This window comes from Mesitornis unicolor, unplaced genomic scaffold (genome assembly GCF_000695765.1).
Source record: "Mesitornis unicolor isolate BGI_N332 unplaced genomic scaffold, ASM69576v1 scaffold8635, whole genome shotgun sequence".
NCBI lineage: Eukaryota > Metazoa > Chordata > Aves > Mesitornithiformes > Mesitornithidae > Mesitornis > Mesitornis unicolor.
Window position 1 is genome coordinate 9427 of NW_010184753.1, and position 21446 is coordinate 30872.

The 21446-nt window shown below is 45.7% G+C and overlaps 2 protein-coding genes across 3 annotated transcripts in view; one reads left to right on the top strand and one right to left on the bottom strand.

Moving 5' to 3' along the window:
* VAMP7 (vesicle-associated membrane protein 7) overlaps positions 1-3749 on the top strand; it is an 8472-nt gene extending 4723 nt beyond the window's left edge. For both annotated transcript variants that reach the window (XM_010184582.1, XM_010184583.1), the window contains 4 exons: positions 944-1034; positions 1510-1577; positions 2716-2808; positions 3467-3749. In XM_010184582.1, coding sequence (XP_010182884.1) covers positions 944-1034; positions 1510-1577; positions 2716-2808; positions 3467-3535 — 321 coding nt within the window. In that variant the 3' untranslated portion in view covers positions 3536-3749. The remainder of the gene's footprint in view (positions 1-943; positions 1035-1509; positions 1578-2715; positions 2809-3466) is intronic.
* Positions 3750-7760: 4011 nt separating this feature from the next.
* Positions 7761-21446, bottom strand: part of LOC104540718 (SLAIN motif-containing protein-like) — an 18245-nt gene continuing 4559 nt past the window's right edge. Inside the window, exons 2-8 of the mRNA XM_010184584.1 lie at positions 16869-17005; positions 14522-14671; positions 11156-11296; positions 9840-10157; positions 9514-9651; positions 9075-9393; positions 7761-7818 (exon numbers count right to left, since the gene is read on the bottom strand). Coding sequence (XP_010182886.1) covers positions 7761-7818; positions 9075-9393; positions 9514-9651; positions 9840-10157; positions 11156-11296; positions 14522-14671; positions 16869-17005 — 1261 coding nt within the window. The remainder of the gene's footprint in view (positions 7819-9074; positions 9394-9513; positions 9652-9839; positions 10158-11155; positions 11297-14521; positions 14672-16868; positions 17006-21446) is intronic.

Sequence of the window (21446 nt, forward strand, 5' to 3'; positions counted from 1 at the left end):
CTTCAGAGCGTGGTGCTGATACCCTCTAAAAATCCCAGCCTTTCCCTTTCTCTGAAGTGCGAGACGGGCCTGCCTTAGCTTTTGCATATTGATAGGAATGCAGGCGTCGGCTCCCAGGAGTGAAGCGATGACAGAAAGCTCTTCCCTCAAACAGCCCCAAAACTTGCTGAGAGCAGAGCCCTGCAGATTAAACTTGACATGAAGTGCAGGAGCAGGGCTGTTATCCAGGGGGTTCCTGTAACTGAAGGACTTTAACTCGTGGGAGGCTGAGGGTAGAGGAAGGGATCGTGGAGCAGTTCAGAGATTGTGCTACAACTCAAGTGTTGAGTGCGTAGAGCACAGATAATACTGAAAAGGGAGGCTACGCTTCCAGCAAAACCAGGGACCAGCTTTGATAGCATACCAGTTCTGCACCTTCTCCTAAAAAAACTAACCCTCCAAACCCCAAAGCTTTGAACCCCTGAGGAGAGGGTTCAGAGGAGCTGTTTCACTCAGTGCTATAACCATTAATTACGATCTGTGTGTGGATGCTGTTGGTGCTAGAGCCTCTTACCGTGTTAGCAGAAACGGATGCAAATTGAATGCTTATTCAGAAGAAAATTGGGGTTTAAGTAGCCACGTGGGTGGTCATGAAGTGGAGCAATGGTGAGTGCACCAGAGGGATTCAGTATCAGCAGAGCTGTGAGTTCTGGGTGCTCTGGACGTCACAGGCATGCGGCTGCCTTGCAGACGGACACGTGTGACCTGTGAGTGGCTGAGAAAGACAGGTTTTTGTCTGTTACCCTCTTATAAGGGTCTCGGGTACCTTGAAGACTCACATTTATGGCTGTGCTGTTCTGCAATGACCAGCAGTTTCCTTCTTGTTTGGTTTTTTTTTTCGTCTTAAGGAACTGAAGAGCAGTGTTGAGGGTCCCCGGTTTCACTGACTGTTGGTTTGTTACAGAAATACCACTCGGAGAGCAAGGGCACCGACCAGGTGGCAGAGACGCAAGCTCAGATTGATGAACTGAAAGGAATCATGGTTCGAAACATAGGTACCTGGCTTCCCTCAGCACCACGCGTGCAGGGCTCCTCGGGGCTGGGGGAGTTCCCAAGCTGTCCCTTGCATTGAATTTGGCTGCGGGTGACACGTGGGGGTGAGGAGCATGGCTTGAGATTGCACAGCTGGTGATTTGGGCTGTTCGTTGCTGTGGCTTTTCCTGCAGCCACTCTGAGGAAAATGCTCCTTGGTAGCCTTGGTTTTGTTTTTGTGTGAGAGGCTGGTTTGGCTTCGGACAAGTCTGACCACTTAAAAACAGAGGATTAGATCTGGAATGGACCAAAATTGAGTCAGGTCAGGCCCAAAACGTAGCCTGAGGTGACCATTCCCTCAGTGCTGTTGCCTGGCGAGCTCTGAAAGGCTAAGAGCGACTCGATGGCTGGTGGGCTGTCAGTTGGGCTTGGGTACTGAAAGCAGCTTTTTACACTGGGATTCGACTGACAGATTTGTGGTTTTGTCTTTTTCTCCAGACCTTGTGGCCCAGAGAGGAGAGAAGCTGGAGTTGCTGATCGATAAAACAGAGAATCTTGTGGATTCGGTAAGTCTGGAGAAGAGCTCCAGCTGAAAAGCTCAAACTTCAGAGTAAAAGGGCTGTGTTTTCTCACTCCTGTAGTAGCCTTGACCCCCAGAATGTTATTCGTGAACCAGATGTGTTAGATCCCTCTCAGCAGAGGCCCTTTTGGGGGACATCTGAAGGAGCTGGCAGTCAGAGCAGCGCTGTCCTCAGGAGAAGCTGCCTGGACTGCGATGGAGTATGCTGATCCCCAGCAATCTGCTTCCACATGGCACAGCTGAGGGCTCCTGAAGCTTACATAAGGCATGGGAATTGGCTTTAAGTCAAAAACCACAGTTTCTATAACTCAGGAGCTGTGTAGATATGCTCGTTTGGCATTGAACCTCAGCAAAAAGAGCGTCCTCTCAGCAACTCCTAGTGTTCTGTGATTCCTAGGGGTGTGATTCTGCCTGGAAAAACTGTGGGTAGTTTGTGGGGAAAACCTGAGAACAACCAGCAGAGTGTGCTGCCGAGCTGGCTGCTGCTGGGCTGCTCCAGGACAGCGGGTGCAAGCAGTGGCACTGATACAGGTGGGGGCTTGAGGTCATTGGTGAGCAAAACCTGCTTTGAATGGGTGGAATTGCAGGATACAGAGAGGAGACCCATACATCAGGCCCAAATACTGGAGGAAAGTTCCAGCATGAAAGAACTTCTCCCTGTGGAGAGTGGCAGCATGGGCTCTCTCATTTTGCAGGTATATTTACAGTAATAATGCGTTGGTGATGAGATCAGTGGTTCCATAAATATTTTGGAGCACTTCAGTTCCCTAAGGGTTGGAAGACCTAGGAGAACCTGACCAGGAGTACTCTGAGGTGACCTGATCCTGTGGGAGCCTGCAGACCTAGTGGTGGTCTGTGTTTCCTTCCCCCAGGCTGTGCATGGGAAGGCACAACCCCAGCTTGTTCAGGACTTGATACCGCACTTTATCCTCCCGCTGAAGTAGCGTGAGGGAGTTTTCTCTTGGTGCCTGTTGAGTTTTGTGTTGGTGCAGGAGTTAAATGGCTCTGCAGGAGGTAACTGCAGTGGGTTGGGTTGCTGGGGAGGCAGGAGCTGGGAAAAGCCCCTTCATTGAGCTCCCAGGGGTGTGGGTGCAGGAATTAATTTGTTTGACTTTCTCTCGTAGTCACTCACTTTCAAAACGACCAGCAGGAACCTTGCCAGAGCCATGTGTATGAAGAACCTCAAGCTCACCATTGTCATCATCATTGTATCACTTGTGAGTATGGAGTAGGAACCTTTAGCTCTTAAGCCCAGCTTAACTACTGGAAAATGCCTGTAGTGTGTTACTGTCTGTGCACCCACGTGTACTCAGCTCTGTGCCTGGGAGGGTCTGAGCTGTAAAATGAGTGTTTTGGTGGTCTGGTGTGACTTTTCCTGTCAAGGCAATAGGAAAAGCTTTCCAGACGATTCTGTCTGGCTTCGAAGCGCCTGCCACAGGCAGCTGCTTCACCAGCTCCATTAGTGGGGGTTCAGAGTTACGGCTGCTCTGTGTACAACAGGTTTCTAGCCTTTAGTACCTCATTACTTAACTCTGAAGTAGGTGTTTTTGATGTGACAGTGAACCTCCAGCCTGTAATAAACACAAGCAGTGCTAATGTGAGAGTGCTGAAGTGCTAATTGCAGGTTAGGAGCCTGAGGTGCTTTGTCACCGCTGAGCCCTCCTTTGTGTCTTGCTGGGGGACAATTCTCAGCTCCAGGTCTCTGGGGATGGGCAGGGAGAGGCGCCCACACAGTGAGCTGTCCTGTAGGACATTTGACAAGTTATTTGGGGTTCTCGGGGGTTTCCAGGCTTGCGTTTCGATCGCCAGGCCAAGTCAGCGGTGACCGAATGCAGTGCTGTATTTCTCTGCTGACGCAGTGTTTTGGTTCCCCAGGTTATCATCTACATCATCGTCTCGGCTGCCTGCGGGGGGCTCGCGTGGCCCAGCTGCGTGCAGAAGTAACTGGAGGCAGCCAGTGCTGGGCACTTGGAGATGGGAATCACAGGAGCGTGGAGAAGCAACCTATGGCATAACTCTTAGTCCTTCACTACTGACACCTTCTCATTCCTCCATCCCTCCAGGACTGAAGACTTTTTTGCCTTATCACCCCGAACAGGCCCAGCAGGTCACCGCTCTGCAGCTGTAACCTCAAGAATGGGCTGGTTTAAATTACTTGAAGGGATTTATTTTGTTTCTTTTTTTGTTAATTTTTCTGTTCCGATTCCAACCTTCCCAGCTGGGCGGGCAGCACGTCCAGCTGCAGGGGGTGTCTGTGCATGCTCGCCCCCATGTCCCCGTCGCTTTGCGCTTTCGTGTGAGCGTGGAGGTGGAGGACGGCGCCGCTGGGAACTGTCCTGAATGTGGGGATGGTGTGGAGGGCAGGGCAGGGGCTGAGACAAGGTGGGGGGGTGTGAACTCCCACTTCCCACAGATATTGGAGGTCTGTGTCTGGCCTCACGTGGTTCTGCAGCGCTTCAGCACGCAGAGGTGACAACTGTGATACTGGGAGTGACAAAAAGAGTGGCTTTGGAGTTTTGTGCACCATAGGGTGGAGGTGCTGCTTCTGTAGGAAATCAGCCATTTCCTGGAGGTAGGAGGGGGTGTTGGGTCACCCCAGCGGTTAGAAATTGCTGCCTCTTCATCCTCACTTCTTCCTCATCTCCATCTCTTGATTTGTAGCTAAATCAGTGCAGCAAAGGAGATGGTTGCATATGGTTCAGGTTGCGGTTATGTAACTGCTTTCTCACATTGTTTCTCCTGTTCTTTTGAGGGTGGGCTACGAGGAATGCTAACGTTACCACTTGCTAAGGTGAAATTGGGGGGCCAATTTGTTAGTTTGGCTTCGTGAGGTGCCAGGTGTCTGCTGCTTGTGCTGTTACTCCAGGCTTGCGCTACATCCTGAGGACAGAAGAGGGACGGGAGGTTGGAGGCGATGGCTGCATGCTTTGGTCTGAAGAGAGAGGCTCTTTCGGAGGGTGTTGAGACATGGGCTCTTCTGAAGGGAAAAAAACAACCAAAACCAAACCCAGGGCTGAAACCAAATGTAGGATGAGGGGTGCTGGTGAGGTGCTGCTGAGGACAGGGAGGGCTGCGTTTGTCCCAGCTGCAGACCCGAATCTGAAGCTGCTGCCGCCTGGGATGAGGGGTGCAGGGGTGTCTGTCTTTATCTTACAGGCTCATTTCTGAGAGAAGAGAAACGGCTGCAATCTTGTAAGAGCATCAGATGATCTGCAAATGGAGCTGTGTCTTTTTGGCTTCTCCTGGTGGGTGGAGGCTGTGGAGGTAGGGAAGGGGCGGCTCCGTTTGGTGCTCAAACTCGAGGGCTTGGTTGGTGCCGTGGGTTCCCTGTGCCCAGCACCGCTGCTCCTCCAGGCGCTGCTCTGGGAGTGCGGTACGTGGACCTTGGTAAAGACTTCTACCAACTCACACACTTGCTGGGATTTCCCTGCAAGGCTGTAATTTAACCAGATCTCGCTATCCAGCAGGTGTCAGGGGTTCTGCCCAGCACTGCAGGCACTGCACCTGTATCTGTTTAACGGAATGTAAAGCGTAGAGAAAGGTTTCCTTCCTCTTTCCTCCTCCTCCTCAGCCTCCCGTGGCTCGGTGTACAGCTGTGCATGTTGTAGGGGTGGTTGTGTTACCGTGTTCCGTTTCTATGATCTGTTGTCTTATGTACAAATACTTTTTAAAGAAAATACTTCCTTTCCTTTTAAAGGATGCACTGAGGCATTAGTGTAAAAACAAAGGTAACTTGATTTAAATAAAATTCCTGTACAGAAAGCAGATTTCTTCAGTTTTGTGAAGGATGCAGATGGTAGGAAGGTGGCCCTGGGACTGCGGTGTCACCTCGCATGCAGAAGTGCTGCTGTGAAACGGTTTCTGCGATGGCTGTGTAAAACCTTGAGTTTTGGAAGGATCTGGGGGTTGTTTTGCTGCAGCAGGGGCTGTTTTCTGGTGGGGGGAAGCAGCTGCTGTTCCCTGCTGTGACTGCTGGGGATAGGGGGACATGATACCCACTGCCTCACAGCACTCGTGGTGGGAGAGCGCTGGCCCAGGCAGGGCAGTGGTGGTTGTTATTGCTTAGAAGCAAAGTAAGAAGTCTGTGTTAAAACTTGAAGGCAGTTTTAGTGATCTACCCCCCACCTCCAGCAATGGGTGCCTTTCCTCTTATTCAGTCCCAGCTGAGAACCCACTTGTCCTGGGTTTATCAGGCTGATTGACTCTGAAAACTCTGTGCCCTGTCATTTACCTCCAGAGCATTAAATGCTGATGCAGTATTAGGTTGTGGAAGCAGGCTCATGCATCAGCATGAGGGAGTTGGATTTCCTCTTACCCTTGCAGAAAGTGTTTGAATGCAGTTGATTGTTATCTTGGTTTGAGGCAAAGTTGCATTTAATGGCATCTGCTGGGGCTCAGGGTGATAGAGAATATAAAAATGTGAGGGAAAAGCACCTGCTATGAAAATGGCACAGAAAAATGAAAGGATAAAACTTAAATTAACATTTTAAGTGGTGCTTACAGCGCTGGGTTTTGTGGTTGATGTTCCTGATGTGTGGCCCAAAAGCAGAGCTGCCCTTTTCCTGCCATGGTCAGGTCCCTGCCAGGATGGATTTATCTTTCAAATGCCCATGAATCCAGGCAGAAGCCAACCATGAGGTAAGGTCCTGGTTAAAGTTTTTGCTTGCTTCTCTTGGGGTTTCTGGTCGGTCTAGAAATGTGCACCCAGATCTGTGTCTCAGGGGGCATCCATGCAGCAGTTCCTCATAGAAACAACATCACCTGCCTGACAAGCTTTAACCAGAATATAACCTGACACTATTTAAACATCTTACTTACTTTTCCAGGAACTCCTAGTACTGTCTGTCCAGGTGAAGTAACACTCATGAGCCAGTCTGAAACAGCAATTTGATAGCCCCTGTCTCTTCCTCTTTATTTCTAAAGCAAACTTGATGCAAAAAGTGATCTCTGCTGTCCCTGCTGTCAGTGTCGCTTCCCATATTTTGTTGTGCTTAGGGTACTTGTGGATGTTCTCCTAGGAAAGATGTGAACCGAGTGCTGTGAATTGAGTTTTCCTCTGCTAACACTCACCTTATCCTTAGGAAATCCCAAGGTAAATATCACTGCTTGCATCCCAAGGCTTCCTCTGCAGACCTGTGTACCTGTGCAGAGCTGAAGTGCTGCAGCCCACAGATGAAAATCCTCGTTCCTGGCCCAAAAGCCGCTTCAGCAGGCAGAATAAAGCAGATCTAATCCAGCACCAGAACATTTTATTAAACTACACTATAAAAATCACATTGATGGCAGGGAGAACATTGCTGTCAGTGCATGTTTTCTGTACTAAGATGTATCCATGGCATCCAGTGCTCGCTGAGGAAGAGGCCACTGGAGCAGAATCCTTCATAGCCAAAGAATAGAAAATGTCTACAAAAACGAGGGCAGTGAGGGAGGCTGAAGGAGACTGATGGGAAACGCCTCAAGTCAGAGCAGCTGGGGGGTGTTTTTAAAAAGTTTACTTTCACCTGGTGTTTGTAAACTGAAGCTGCTGCCAAATCGCAGGGTTTAACCAGTGCCCCCTGTCCCTGCACACAAACCCACACAAATATTGTGTACTGCCCCTTCGCTTGTGAACCGTGATGGATGCGCTCGAATGCCACAGCTTGGAGTGCACTACCATTATAAAAACAATAAAAAGTAGCAGAAATACATTCTATACAGAAGTAAAAAACACCAAAACCAAACCAACCCCAACAGCTGAGTGTCAGACAAGTATCAGAGAACATCAGGTTGAGTTTTAAAAGCCTTACTCCTAACACCTGTATCGCTATTTCTAGTCCCCCCCAGCCACTGCTCGAAGCTGCTTTCTGGCACTAACGGGACAAGCAGGTGCCTTTTCACGCAGCGTCCTCAGGAGCAATCACCTAAGTTTTTAGTGACAGACCCCCAAAGGGCTGCAGGCAGAGGTCTGTATCAAATAAGGCTATTTTCGGTCTCCAAAGACTCGTGTTCCAGTCGTGTTTGAGCAGTGGGCGCAGCAGCAGTTGTCTGTCCCACTGCAGAAGTGAGGCTGTCGGCAGGAGCAGGGGGTGAGCTGGTGTGGACTGAAGGACTCTGGACACCGGGCTGTGTTGTCATGTCAGGGGCTGCACCCAGCCAGCTGGGGGGCTGCTCCGCAGGGTCAGCCTGGGGGTCAGTAGCACCCGTCCTTCCAGGAGTCGTCCTCGGGGGGTGGTGCTGCCTGCACAAACCTGCTTGGACACAAACAGATTGATTTATTTTTTAAATTAAGTAGATACAGTTCAGTTTACTGAAGGCTGCAACAGGACATTAAAAGTCAGCAAGTACTACTTATTAGTCGGATACTGAATCAGCTTAACTTCCCTCAATCATAACAGGTTTACACTATAATTGTACTGCAAATAGCTGTAAAAAACAGCTTTTGGAATTCGGTAGTGGAGTTACCAGACAAAAAAAGCAGAGCGGCTGCCTGAGGACAGCGGGATGAAGAGTGTGCTTTGCTAAAATGGCATAAAGCCACGTGCAGGGAGGCGTTAGATGCATCTTAGAGGCCTTATTCGTTGAAGAGACTGAGTATGTTCTACCTGAACAGCTGCTGCTTTAGACTATCTACAGAATTCAGATACCCACTGTCTAAATATTTAGGTAGCTAATCTTAAAAGTTATAAGATGGAAAATAAATGTAAAAAAAAAAAAGTCCCAAAACCCATTGCCTCCTCCTGGATTAAGATGTAGCCCCTAACTCGGTTCAGACTTGGGCAACAAGCAAAAATTGTACATTTTTGTAAACTATTGTATATGCTCTGCTTTCAGCCTGTTCTATAAAGACAACGAATCAAGTTTAAGAGACGCCTTGTTAACTTGTCCTACTTTTCAGCTCCTTTAAAAACTCATTAGGGCTCAGACAATGCCCACCTCAAGTCCTGACTGAAGACTGAGGGAGAAAATCTGGTGGGTTTTGTGGTTTTATTTTCCTGGTAGCAAAGTTACAGAGGCATTGAAGTCATCTGGGAAGGCTGTTACATTAACAGTAAAGGGAGTTTATTAGTCCTTTGGAAGAGTTTTTCCCCTTCCCCAAACCAGGTGATGTACCAAATAAACGTGCCATAATGTTAATTTCTTACAGAAATAAGCTTGAGCCCACGCCGCCTCATTTTCCTGGATAATCGGCTTTGATTTTAAAAAGCATTTATCTTTTTAAACTCACTCAGCAGGCGGTGAGTCCCAGCCTGTCAGCTCACACACACCCACAGAGTTTAACTGTAGTGGTATTTACAGGAACTGCGACCCCTTTGCTGCTCAGCTGGGGGCAAAGTACGTCACCTCCATGAATCCACCAGCTGAAGGGCACCCTTTCTTTACTGGCTTTCCTACATCAGTAGCTCTGACCCGGCTCTGTACCCACTTTAAAATGATGACCCCCACTTTATAAAAAAGCATTTCTAATCCATGCAGTGAAGTCTGAGGCTCAAGGTCTCACTCTTACCTCTTGGATGGTGCCGTGGGCTTGCTCCTGGGCACCGAGATGCCTCCGACCGACGTGCGCACTTTCATGGGTGTAACTTTTGCCACAGTGACCGCGTTGCTGCTCCTGGAGGTGCAGCCGCTGCTGGAGGAGCCGGGACCCGGCGCCGATGCCTGTGGTTTTCGAGTGCCGCCGACAGGACTTCCGTAGCTGCCAGCTTTCACGGGCTGCCTGGCTGCTAACAGAGAGTTTGCGCATGACCCGGCCTTCAGCGGCTGCCGCACCGTTAGGGGAGACTGCCCAGAGCCAGAGGAGTACCTGAGCTTGCTGGGAGCCAGACCTACACACGGGATAGTGAAGGATAACCCAGTTGGCAACAGGATTTTGGGATATTGGGCCTTTTAAGGGCCTCAGGTGTTGGATCGGTTAAACCAACAAAAGCAGGGGATGCTGCACTGACCTGCTGAGCGCTGCTGTGTCCGTGGGATTCGGCTGCTCGGCACCTGCAGATCTGACTCCGGGCTCCGACTGCTCCGCACGGACTCCAGAGCCCGGAGGCTCGTCCTGGCCAGGCTGGGCATGCTGTGGCGCATCTCCTCTGAAATCGAGAGCAAATGCTCTTATTTGCTGCTTCTGGAGACGTATCATGGTTTAGACTATCTCTTGACAAACACAGTGCTTAGGAGCAGACAAGTGTGCAACTAATTCCATTAAATAACAGCACTTTTGAAGTGTGAATGTCAAAATTACTTCCACCGACTTGTACAAAACTCACGAGTATCTCACCTTCACTGTTCGCATACTTGAGCCGGTCCTGCATCGGACTTTGCACAGATCTCCTTGGGGGACAGATGCGGGATGTGGATGCCCTGCTGTAATCTGCACTGGAGGAAGGGGACTGGCAGCGGGGGGAGCTGAGCGGGGATGGTGAGTATCGGTGAGCGCTGCGGTACGACAGGGAGCAGTCGTAGTCGTCCTCATCCTCCAGGCTGTAGGTGTCGAACTCCTGGTCGCTGTAGGTGCCTCTGCGCAGGGAGTGGAGGGAGGCGCTGGAGCTGCGGCGTGACACGGAGGCAGAGCTGGAGGCACAATCCTGGCGGAGGCCTGGGGACACAGGGCAGCATAGTCCAAAAATAGACATTATAATGGAAATGCCTCACCCAGTCACAACACACGTTTATTTATATGTCCTCCCCCCATTGCCACCTTTACTGAAGTCATCTTTCCTAACAAAATCCATCAACTAGCTTCTTACCAAGAACTAATTTTTCAAACTGGTTGAAGGTACTTTTGAGAAAGGCATCAGTTGAAGCTCTGAAATGCTCTCCTCTCAGTGCACTCCCTTCATTACAGGGATTCAAATAAAACAAGTGTTTGGCTCTTCCCCCTTCACAATGCAACCATGAAAAGCCTCCATCATTCTAAGGATGAAGCACTTCTCATCTTTTACTGGAAACTTCTTACGGGACAGGATTTCCTTGACCTTTATTGTGCAGTGATCACAAAGCCTAAGAAAACATTCAAGTTTAGGAAGAAAAAGGCTGTTATTTGCTGTATTCAATTTAATACAGCTTTTCCTGTGCGCTCCGGTGCAATAACGTGGTAACAAGATTTTATCTCTTTTGCTGTTTTTGCTCTCATATTCGAATTCTTGGACCACAGAGTTTTCAAAGTTTATAAAGGCACAGTACTAAAAGTAAGAAAATGTTCTCCAAAAGAACAGAGAACTTCATTCTCTAGTTCCTGTAAATCAAATTAATGATTAATTTGCACAGAAACACAGATCCAACCACTTTGTTCCACCTTGATCTTCAATTAGGACCCGATCCAAATCACACTGAAGTCAATGAAGAGTTCAGCAGTGATTTCATGGGAACTGGATCAGGGCCCCGAAATCCCCACACGCGGGGACACAAACACAGTTTATGCTCAGGTTACGTTTGCAGAGCTGCCTCTGAACACTTCGCCAGGGCAAAACTTAAACTGTAATTTCAGCTCTTTCAGCTTTAGTCCTGTAAAGGCGGAAGAGAAGAACGGCTGGGCTCCCAGTATGTTCCTCTACGACTCTAAACCCGTAACAAAAGGTGGCGGCGGTCACGTACTCTCTTCCTGCAGGCGGGCCATGACCTGGACGTCGGTCAAGTCCTGCAGTTTGTACCCCATGGAGATGGAGTCGTCGGAGGTGCTCAGCTCGCTGTCCACCGACGACTGGGAGCTGAGCGCAGAGTGCATGCTCAGGTAACCTGCAGGGACACAGAGCACTCAGACACACACAAAAAACAGGAACGAGCAGCAGAGTATTTAGTCCAGTAATGACAGTTGGGGAGCTGAAGTGCAGTTGCTGGAAATAATTAAGGAGTTAGAATTTCCTTGAGAATGCAGCACTCGGTATTTTAACCTGTCATTTTCAGGAGGAAGTGTCTTTATGCAAGGAAAACAAAAAAAAGTAGATTTCTGTCCAGAAGGTGGCAAACGGATGCTTGGTAACTTTGGGCTTGGCAATATCCTTTAAAAGATCGGTGCTGTTTCTGCCTATCTTGAGAAAGGGACAGCTTCTGATCCAGATATTGCCAGGGCATTGGTGTGCAGTCACAGGAGTAAAAAAGATCCAAATGGCTTTTACAGTGCAGTAACCTCAAAACCCAGCCATGCAGTCTGCTTACACAAAGCTGCGTTTACACTGGATTGCCTCCTCCCTGTTCCTGAGGTTTATCCTTTTCCCCTCCCATGACAATCCAAGCTCTGCCTTACAGGGAAGGACACGGCTTGTTCATGGAGCAGCATGAAAAAAACCAAAACAACGGGAAGGATCTTTCCACCAGGGAAGTTTTTCCATAAGCCAGGCATTAGGAAGAGGAACAAATAATCTTCCTTTTAAAGAATAATGATTAAAAGATCATCATAATCATCATTAAGTACAAGGTTTCACCTGCTGGTACTTCTTTGAGAAAGAGCATGCAATGCTGAGCGTACCTCCACCTTCTTTTCCCATTTTATAACTACCACACTGCTTTGTATTAAAAAAAAACCAACACAAACTACAAAAAAACCCTAAAACTTTGCTAGAAATATTTCTGTAAGCACAGAAGGAATAGTCAGTGTAAAACCTCTACATGGCAAACGTGCTTACCTGTGCTACATGGTGCCAAATACCATAATACGCTCCTAGCATAACCCTCACACAGAGATACGAGACCACATAACACACAGAGCTATTTTAGGAGACAGGACATCATTACCTTAAGGTAATTCCAAGACAAGGTTGCAATTAGTAGATACATTTAGACTCACTATAGTAAAGAAAAACTACAATCCCGATCTGACAGATCAGCAAAAGGCAGCAGATAGGCCAGAGCCTAAGGGCACTGAGCACGGCTTTCAGCTGGAGAAGGCTTAACGAATACAAATCTGGCTTAGGAAGGGACCAGAGATCATCACTTCAACAAAAGGCACCATGTAGGCTCTAGCACACCAGTCTACAGATCAACCATACAAGCCAGCAATTTTTTTGGGGGGAAAGCATCTATGCAATGTCATCTACCACTGACTTTTAGTGCACCTACTGAATAATTCTCAGCAGTGTTGCTAGAAATAAAATATTTTGTCTGTTCTCGGCAAACCATCCCAAAACCACTGCTGATGAGTAACCCTTTCAAACAATGACTAATTCCAGGCAGGCAGGAACAAGCAGCAGGTTCCCAATGTGATTCCAATGTTATTTCTTCAAGTTTTGAAAAGCAGGAACTGAAAAAGTCCATTTGAAGTCCAAGCATCAAATGAATTTCTTAGGTGGACACTGAGCGAACTGCTCTGGACCAGCAAACCTCAAATTGCCCATTTGAAAAGACAAGGTTTTTCCAGATGCTCATGTAATGCAGTGACAGAAGCGCAACTGCAACACGAAGGGTGCACAAACACACGCTCGCACGTCAGGATGCTCCAACATCATCCCCTTTCCTTTCTTCTGGTGCTGGGAAAAACACTGTGAGCAGTTGAAATAAAGCCAGAGGAGGGGTTACACCTGTAGTATAATGACCAAGCAGAGGTTTCCTGCTGTAATGAACATCTATAATACTAAACAGCTGCGTTAAAATTACAGCTTACCTTGAACACAGCTTTTTAAAAAGCCAAGTTCCCAATTCAGTTGTGAGTGTTTAGTTCGGCTGTTGCATTTCAAACTGCAGCTCTGTTTAAAAACAGCCAAGGAGGGGAAAGAAAACATTCCCACTCTCTCATCAGTAAAAACTGCTGCGGCTCAGCACTGTGAGATGGTGGTTTTCATTACAGAATCTTCAAAATAAACCACATCTGGATTTTGCAAAAGGTTTTTTGTTTTGTGTTTAAGGGCAGTTGCTGCTAAACATTTTTCATTTGAACGGTAAGGAAGCTCCCACACGGACAAAGCCTGCTCTGCACTGCACTTTTCATTTGGTACCTTGACCGCCTCGGCAGATTTGCAGAGTGACTGAAGAAGTCACTGCGGTTTTATGCCACTGCTGTGTGAAAAGGTGGCCAGACACCTAACATCGATTGCCTACCAACTGCGTGTTAAAACCTAGAAATTGGTTTAGGGATGTTTCCCTGCAGAATTTAACTCACGACAATCAGCTGTACAGGCATCCTTTTGTCTGCAAAAGGGAGACAAACGTCCCTCTGGATTTACGGCAGAGCTCAGAAGCACACCTGGAGCTGTGAAAACATCCACACACAACCCTCTTTTCTTTTTCCCTCTCTAAAAGACGTCGGTCATTCATTTAACATCAAGTTAAATCTCAAGCCAGAAACTGTTAAACATGCTTTATGTTTTTAAACAGGCGAATTAGGATATAGCCATTTCCACTAAAAACCCCCCAAAAATCACGGAAGACTGCTTTGATAATAGGAGTCTAACAAGGATTTGGTGTCAGTTGCCTCTCGGGTAGGAAGTCTTACTCCAAACACTAAGTATGATGGAAAGCTTTGGTTATTTTACGTTTTGCTGCCCACTGGGCCAATTTAAAGGCACATCCTGGAGACTACACCTTTTATCTTAAAGCACAAGGCTTCTTTCTGTTGCCTATGTTAATCTGTATTTTCAAAAGAAACGTCACAAACTCTCAAGCCAGAAAAACTGGATCCAAGTAACTTTATCACATTAACACCTCCGTATGATAACATTATTCAAGAGCAATAGTTTCTTTGCCCCAACAGCTGTTTTCTATTTAAGTCACTTAAAATTAGTACAATATACAAATACATAGAGAGAAAGTTATAAAAACAAGACCATGCAATAACTACAAGACATTTAGAATGCAAGGAGGTTTTCTCCCACTTAACAGATGAAACCTGTGTCAATAAGTCAGCAAATTTAAAGGAGAAGACCCCATGGGTGGACTTGCACCTCTGAACAGCTTTTCCCCATGTCAATCAGCAACACCCCTTGCATTTTAAACACACCAGGTTCGCACTGCTCCGCTGCCATGCCATACCTGAGCTGCCACAGGTTAGTAGTGCTTTGTTAGTCGATTTGAGGTGCCCGGGAGAGTTTAGTGCATTGCTACAGGAGCCTGTCTCTGTATTCAAGTTATGTGCGCTGGGTGATGCCAACGGGCTGCAATACAGGTTTTTCCATCTACTGGCTAGAAGGAAAAAATACAAAAAAGCCATGAAGGTTAGCAAATTATTTTTAAAAACCAAGGAGCACAAGATTAAGAAAGGCAGCAGATCAAACAAGGTTAAATATTGGACATCTCGCTGCTGTCAGGTACAGGACGAAGCAGAACAGCACCTGCTCCCATGCTCGCTCTCCTTTCCAACTCTCTTTGTCACTGCTGAAGAATTCCAAGACTTTAAAGAAACCACACTTTTCTGGCAGTTTCAGCGCTGGTCCTCAAAGATGACTGTTCTCATAAATACCCATCACTCCTACACCGCGTCTTCATTTTAAATAACTCCCTTGAACTTTGTGTTTACACGTGTTAGTTTGAATTTTTAATGATGGAATCAAACCAGCATTAAACTACAAAAGCAATGCCTTTAGATTAAAAGGAGAGCAAATGGATACGAAAAACAACCATTCTGAAATGTTTATTCAGCGCGCAGACATGCATACGAGTTAGTAAAACAATCCAAAAGAAGACAGGTAGCAAAACTTGGTGCATCCACGCTTAGGAAGCTGCAATGCTAAAATGACCCAGGCCATGATCTGTATTCAGGGGTTGAACTGCCCACCAAACCACTACCGTCGAGAGAACAGCAGCTAAGACAGTAACAGTTTCACTATATAGTTTTCTTTTTTATTTGCCCCACAAATATAAGGTCAGACTATTTTAGTTAAAAAGGAGTGACAGAATACAAATAAAGCCTGAAACATTTCAGGCAGAAAGCGAAGAGTTCATAGAATCTCCATTCAAATTTTGAAGCGCAGATGGTTTATAAAAGTAAATGAAGTTTGTTCTCAAACTACTTCAGTTATCTCAAATCAGGAATTTCAAGGCTGAACTCAAAATAAGCCTGGTTACAAGCAGTACCAAAACACTGTTAGTTTGGGAACTAAAAAATGCAAACCAAGACAAAGCAGTGGCCTCTCAGACTTCACACCACCGCAGTCAAATTACTGTCAAACCAAAGTCAGAATTATAGCATTCGCACTGCAGAACCCAGGCAGACAACAACCGCTGTACCAAACTGGGGCTGTATTTTCAGCAGGCAAGAGCATCACTGAGCTTCACAACATTCACTCGCTCAGAAACTTCACTTTTCCAAGCACTGCTAGGCAAAGTTTTGTGTTTGATGTCAAACCAGACAGATGGGGCTGCAACGTGTCCTGCTCTGTAATGCTTTATAATGAGAAGTTCTAAGAAAATAATGCAAGTAGTCATCCATAGCTGCCCATAAGATAGGTACAGATAGAAAAATAGAAAAACCATCTCATTCTGTGATGATGTAAACTCTATTCTAACAGCTCTGACACCAGCAACAGGCAAATACGGGATTGATCCTTTCCCGTTCCAAAGAAGGGCAAGAAAAACCCCAAACCTACAACCCCCACCATGCTGTGGTGTGCGGCTGCTGAACACAACGCTCCGCAGCCTTTTGGTTTCAGGCAGATTAAATGAGGGGTTTTTCCCTCAGCGGTTAAGCAGCACAGCTGAAAGCCACCATGAAGTGCTTTTAGGGGATGAAAAACCAGAAGAAAACTCTGTTTCCAAGTATACCACTTCTTCAAGTTACAGATTTGAATGTTTCATTGTTGTAAACTTTTAGCACCAGACAACTATTTTACCTAGGTAATGATACTAATGGTAAAATACAGTAAGAATAATCACCATTAGAAACAACACCACTGGAACTTTTCATATAGAAAAAAGCTGCAACCATTGTTTACATTAAAGATGGTTAAATATTTAAAAACCAAAATTGATTGAGAGTCTGAAAACATTAAAAATATTTAGTGTTTAGGCTCTGAGCGTGTTAAAAAACCCAAACATACCAGAAAGCAAGGTGGTGAATCTGAAATGCCCATATCTGTGTCTTAAAAAATAGAGAGGCAAAGCATCACAGTTCAGATTGTTTTGTAATCACTTGTAATCACCACCACAGTTTTCTTATCGATCGCTCACCCCCATCAGTTGAGGCATCACCGATGTAAACCAAAACCAGGGGGTTTTACACAGGGACCAACCTGGCTGCAGGAAAAGGCACCACAGCACCACGGCTGAAGCAGCCGTTCCCCACTGCAGCACCCCTAAACTTCACAGCTCCTTTGCTTTCCCGTTTCTCAATGTAAAATGGAAATAAAGAAACTCGAAAAAGCCATGTTCGTAGTTTCCGTACCTTGATCGAGTCTGTTTATAAGGGTTCGGCAGGCTGCTTCTGTCTCGGGACTGGGGTTATCCAGCACCTGTCGGCACCACTTTAAAGGCGAGTCTGTTTTCGGATCTGTAGCAGATTTTCTCGGGGACACGTAGAGCCTTTGCAAGGATTGAAAGGAGACAGGCAAAATTCCTCATTAACTCAAAGCACAACCCACCAAAGTCACATTCACTAAAGTATGGCTAATGGGAAGCAAGAGAAAAGTGATCCAAATGAAAAACGGGGGGAAAAATGAAGTTCAAATTGTATACTACGACTCAGCAGCAGAATTTACTATCACAACAGTAACATTCACTTAAAGATGGCTTTAGAGAGGAAGTGCAGAGCCTGGGCTGTTGGACCACCACTAAAAGCCTAGCTACTGGTGTACTCCTGTCACCCCTGCCTCTCCCCTCGAAACCATTTCAGGACAAGGATAGCAGGGCCGAGGAGGGGGTTTCTGGCCTGAGATCCAAGCTGATCTGCTGTCAGAAATCTGCTGTATTATGTCTTGTTAACAACCCCACGGCTCTGGATATTCCATCTCTATCGCACTGCATCACCAGTTGGCTCCCATCTCTCAACAGAAGTTCCCCTGAAGTCTGAATTTTTGACAGTTCTAATACACCCAGCATTGTTTTGCATATCCATACAGGATTAGCCTTATGTACAGTCTGAATTACCTTCAAGTCCTGGATTCTCTACAACTGATCTTGTGTAAAGTAGCAACTTAACTGTATCTTACATGCAGAAAATTTCTCCCAAGAAAGGGTCAAACTGAAAAGCAACTCAAGAATTTTACTTACATATCTCACATTTGCATTTTTCAAGTAAAAAAAAAATCCCAATAAACAGAAAGCACCTTATATTTCAACACTGTTACTATTTAGCAACACACTTAAAACTTTCGAGGGAAAAAAACCCAACAGTATTGTGTACATATAGAAGTTAAGCAGTTTTTAACTCTCAAATGTCACTTAGAGAAGAAGAGGGCATGGAGACCTCAATCAATCACAGCACTGAAAGGCAGGAACAGAAACAAGCACAGTCATTAACAAAATGTGCCCAGAGAGACAAATTTCCTGCATGTGCTGATACGTACCTTGATTTATCGTTCATGCTTGGCTCGGTCACCTCCACGTGCAGGTGCTCACTGTGCTGTGAGCACACTGCTACAAACAGTTATTTCACACAGGATTCAAGGGATCAGGAGAAGGCTTCACAGGCAGCAACAAGAGCTCTGCGGTGGTGCTGACAAATTTAAGAACTTGCATCTGTGGGATTTCTACAGAGTCTGCAAGCGGTCAGCTCTAAGCTCAGTGAGAGGAGTTCTCCCATGCACACAACACACAACACAAAACTGCTGGTTTTTTCCACCACCTTGCTCTGAATCCATTAATCCAAACTGTTCAAAGGTGATGAAGAGTCCTCCTCCTGGTCACCACAAACCACCTACAGCCACACCTGAGGATTTACGCTGCTCCCAGCACTCCCTCACGCTGATGTATACGGCGTATTTCACCTGTATCACCGCAAAACCCAGTATTTGAGCTCAAAATGATCACAAGGATGGTTTTAAGATCTCAAGGAATGTCTTCCTCTTCAGTCACCTCTTACTCAAACTCAATGTTTGGCTAAAATAAAACATACAAACAACTGGGATGTTTTGAATATTGTCCTGGCATCAATATGTCCATCTCACCTATTGCCCTGTCTCCAGGTAAGGCTCAGTACCAAAATAATCAACCCCAAAGCTGTGTTGATGCAGAAAGCTGTTCCAAAACCCCACAATTTTGGAATCGGGGGCTATCAGATCGAGCACCCCTGCATGCAACAGCTCTCCAAAGGATATTTTCCAGGTGAGGAACCACCCCCATTCACCTGCTCTGAAAACATCACCTAGTTTTTACTCCTGATGTTGGCTGGTTCCTGAGGGTAGGACACAGGTGGCTCAGAATTTTTCTCTCTTGCCTTGCTGTGCCACTCACGATTTTACAGATCCTCATAATATTCCAAACCCATAGGGAGTAGAAAAAAAACCAGTCTCTTTGGTCACGTCTCATACAGAGATGTTTTGATATCAAGCTTTGCACAAAACCACATGCAAATAAAAACATCCAAAAGCTAATTTGCTATTTAGAAAATAAATGCTGAGAAATGTGAACACAAATATTCCTGAACGTGCACTGTTATGTTTTATGCAAGACTCCACAGGCAAACCTTGCTGCGTTTCTGCATGGGCAGATGAGCATTACAACCACTCAGATCTGATAAAACAGAGACAGCAAAGTGCTCTCTCTCTGGATTTATTTTACAGTTCAGACCAAAAAAGCAGCAACAAAACAGTCAACCAAATGAGAGGCCAATGGCCTCCTTAGGGTAGGTCACGCTGTTCTCCACACATTTTAGGTTAAGGGAGAAAATCCTGCTCTACTTCAGGATGTAGCTGTTTTACCCAGCTCCTTTCGTGCTTCTGCCCAGAACCGCACCAGCTGCAAGTGGCGACACTGGTTTGAGTGCTGGGACCACGTCCACACGGAGCTGAGCTCCCTGGTGCCAGAGGATGCTCATTTTTCAGCTGACAGGTCTACTGCAAGAGATGGTCTCACATAATTGAGTTTAGAGAAATGGTAAGAACAACTCAATTTTTCAGAGCACTGACAGGCAACTTATAAAAGAGAGAAATCCTGGTTTGATTTCCTACAACCAGGTTTACTAATTTCCTTTTTAAGTAGCTTTGGGGAAAGGTTCAACGCATTTAGCAAGGTAACTTCTCAAAATATGCTGGCATAGCTTATTCTTCTGGAGCACTGCACACCATCGGCTGATAAACTGAAACCACAGTCCCATTAATAGAAGTGAATATTTTTACTGATACAATATTAAGACCCAAAAGTCACCTTTTACCAGAGCCCCGCACACCGCAGCACAGCGAGAGGCCAGGTTAATACAAGATCACATTTCTAGCTGAACTAAACCAGGCTTTCCTCCAAAAGGGGTTTTTGTGATAAGCTGAACTCACTGTGCTCTGGTTAAAAAGATGCAGCATTTTCTTTCTGGTAGGTTTATCCTCTAAGGCTGTTTGATTTGTCAGGTTAACTTAATCCAATAAGCACTGGAAAAAATGTACTCGGGCACCATTTAAGTGCACATTTGATTGCCAGCGCGCGAGTCAGCCAAAGTCTTTGGGGTTTAACAAATATCTGATTACTGAATAAGCTTTATCTTGTATTTTGTTCCGACAGCTCAGCAGTTTAGAGGTGAAGCATGTTCTGTTTAAATGGCAAAAGGCTGTGCTTTAAATACTTTGTCAAATTGCAAACGACAACTGAGAAGTTATTTTGATAGTTGCAAGGTCTACATCTGAATGCAGAAAGTAAACGTCGGGCCAGATACCCTCCATTTGATCTACTGGGCTTTTGCTATATAACTTACTAAACGTGAATGAGATTTTCTTCACCTTCTGTGAGGAAACCCTTAGATAAAGCATCTTTCATTTCTGCTTACTTACGTGTGTTCTTCACTTGCCCATATAAAGTATTTTGTGAGATGAACCTCTGGCAAGAGCCAAGTAGCTTTAATTGTGCAGCAAGCACAACATGACATTTTTCTTCCATTAAGAATGCAGGCACTCAAAAAATAAATTAGGGGGATTCTGTGCACTTCATTCTGACATATTCCAGAGTACTAAAAGCAGAATATCTTCTAGAGATACTGTTTTTCTTTCAGGGTTAAAGTCACAGGAGGATTTATGGGCATTAATGGCCACTATGGTTTGATTTCAAAAATACCACTTTAAATAACCCCCACTAAGGATCTAGAAAATACAACAACAACTTTCTTGACTTGCACAAACAAAATAATTAATCATCTTCGTATGTTGCAGAAAGCTCTGTAACTACCACATTAGTAAATTAAACTGGAAGTAAAATGAACTGTTTTTAAGATGCATGCTTGGCTTCTTACAATTCTTCCACAGAACTCAGCACCAGTAGCTACAGCAGTATCAGAAGTGGCTGACATTATACTGATTTTCATGCCCTTGAGTTGCATGCATCAGTGTAAGGAGAAAGAGACCTAAGGTACTAAATGTGTTTAGAACAATTCAGGTTTATAAAATCCACCGGCATAAAGTGCTAAGACGGCAGCTAAATTCCTCTATAAAGTGGGTATTTCAAACAGATCATGCAGTCATTTTCCTTTCCTTTACATATCTGACTTCAGCACTGATGTTCAGATTTATCACTGTACTTGTGCTGTACAAATATCAAATCTGATCACTCCTGTTGAACAGTAATACCAATACTAACAATAGTGTTGTGGAAAGCACCAGTGAAACAATACTGTCCAGGTCTTGGAAAGGGCAGAAACATAAAAGGAAAGAACGAGAAAAATCCTGTGGAAAACACTCCACGCAAGAATGTTACAGTATGAGCACAAGTAGGGGTTTGAGCCTTTATTCCAAAGCAAGAGGAATTAGGAAGAGATAAAAAAACCTACACTGCAAAACCCAGGAGAGGTACCACTATTTCCTGTCTATCCAGTGACTAATCCTGCTGA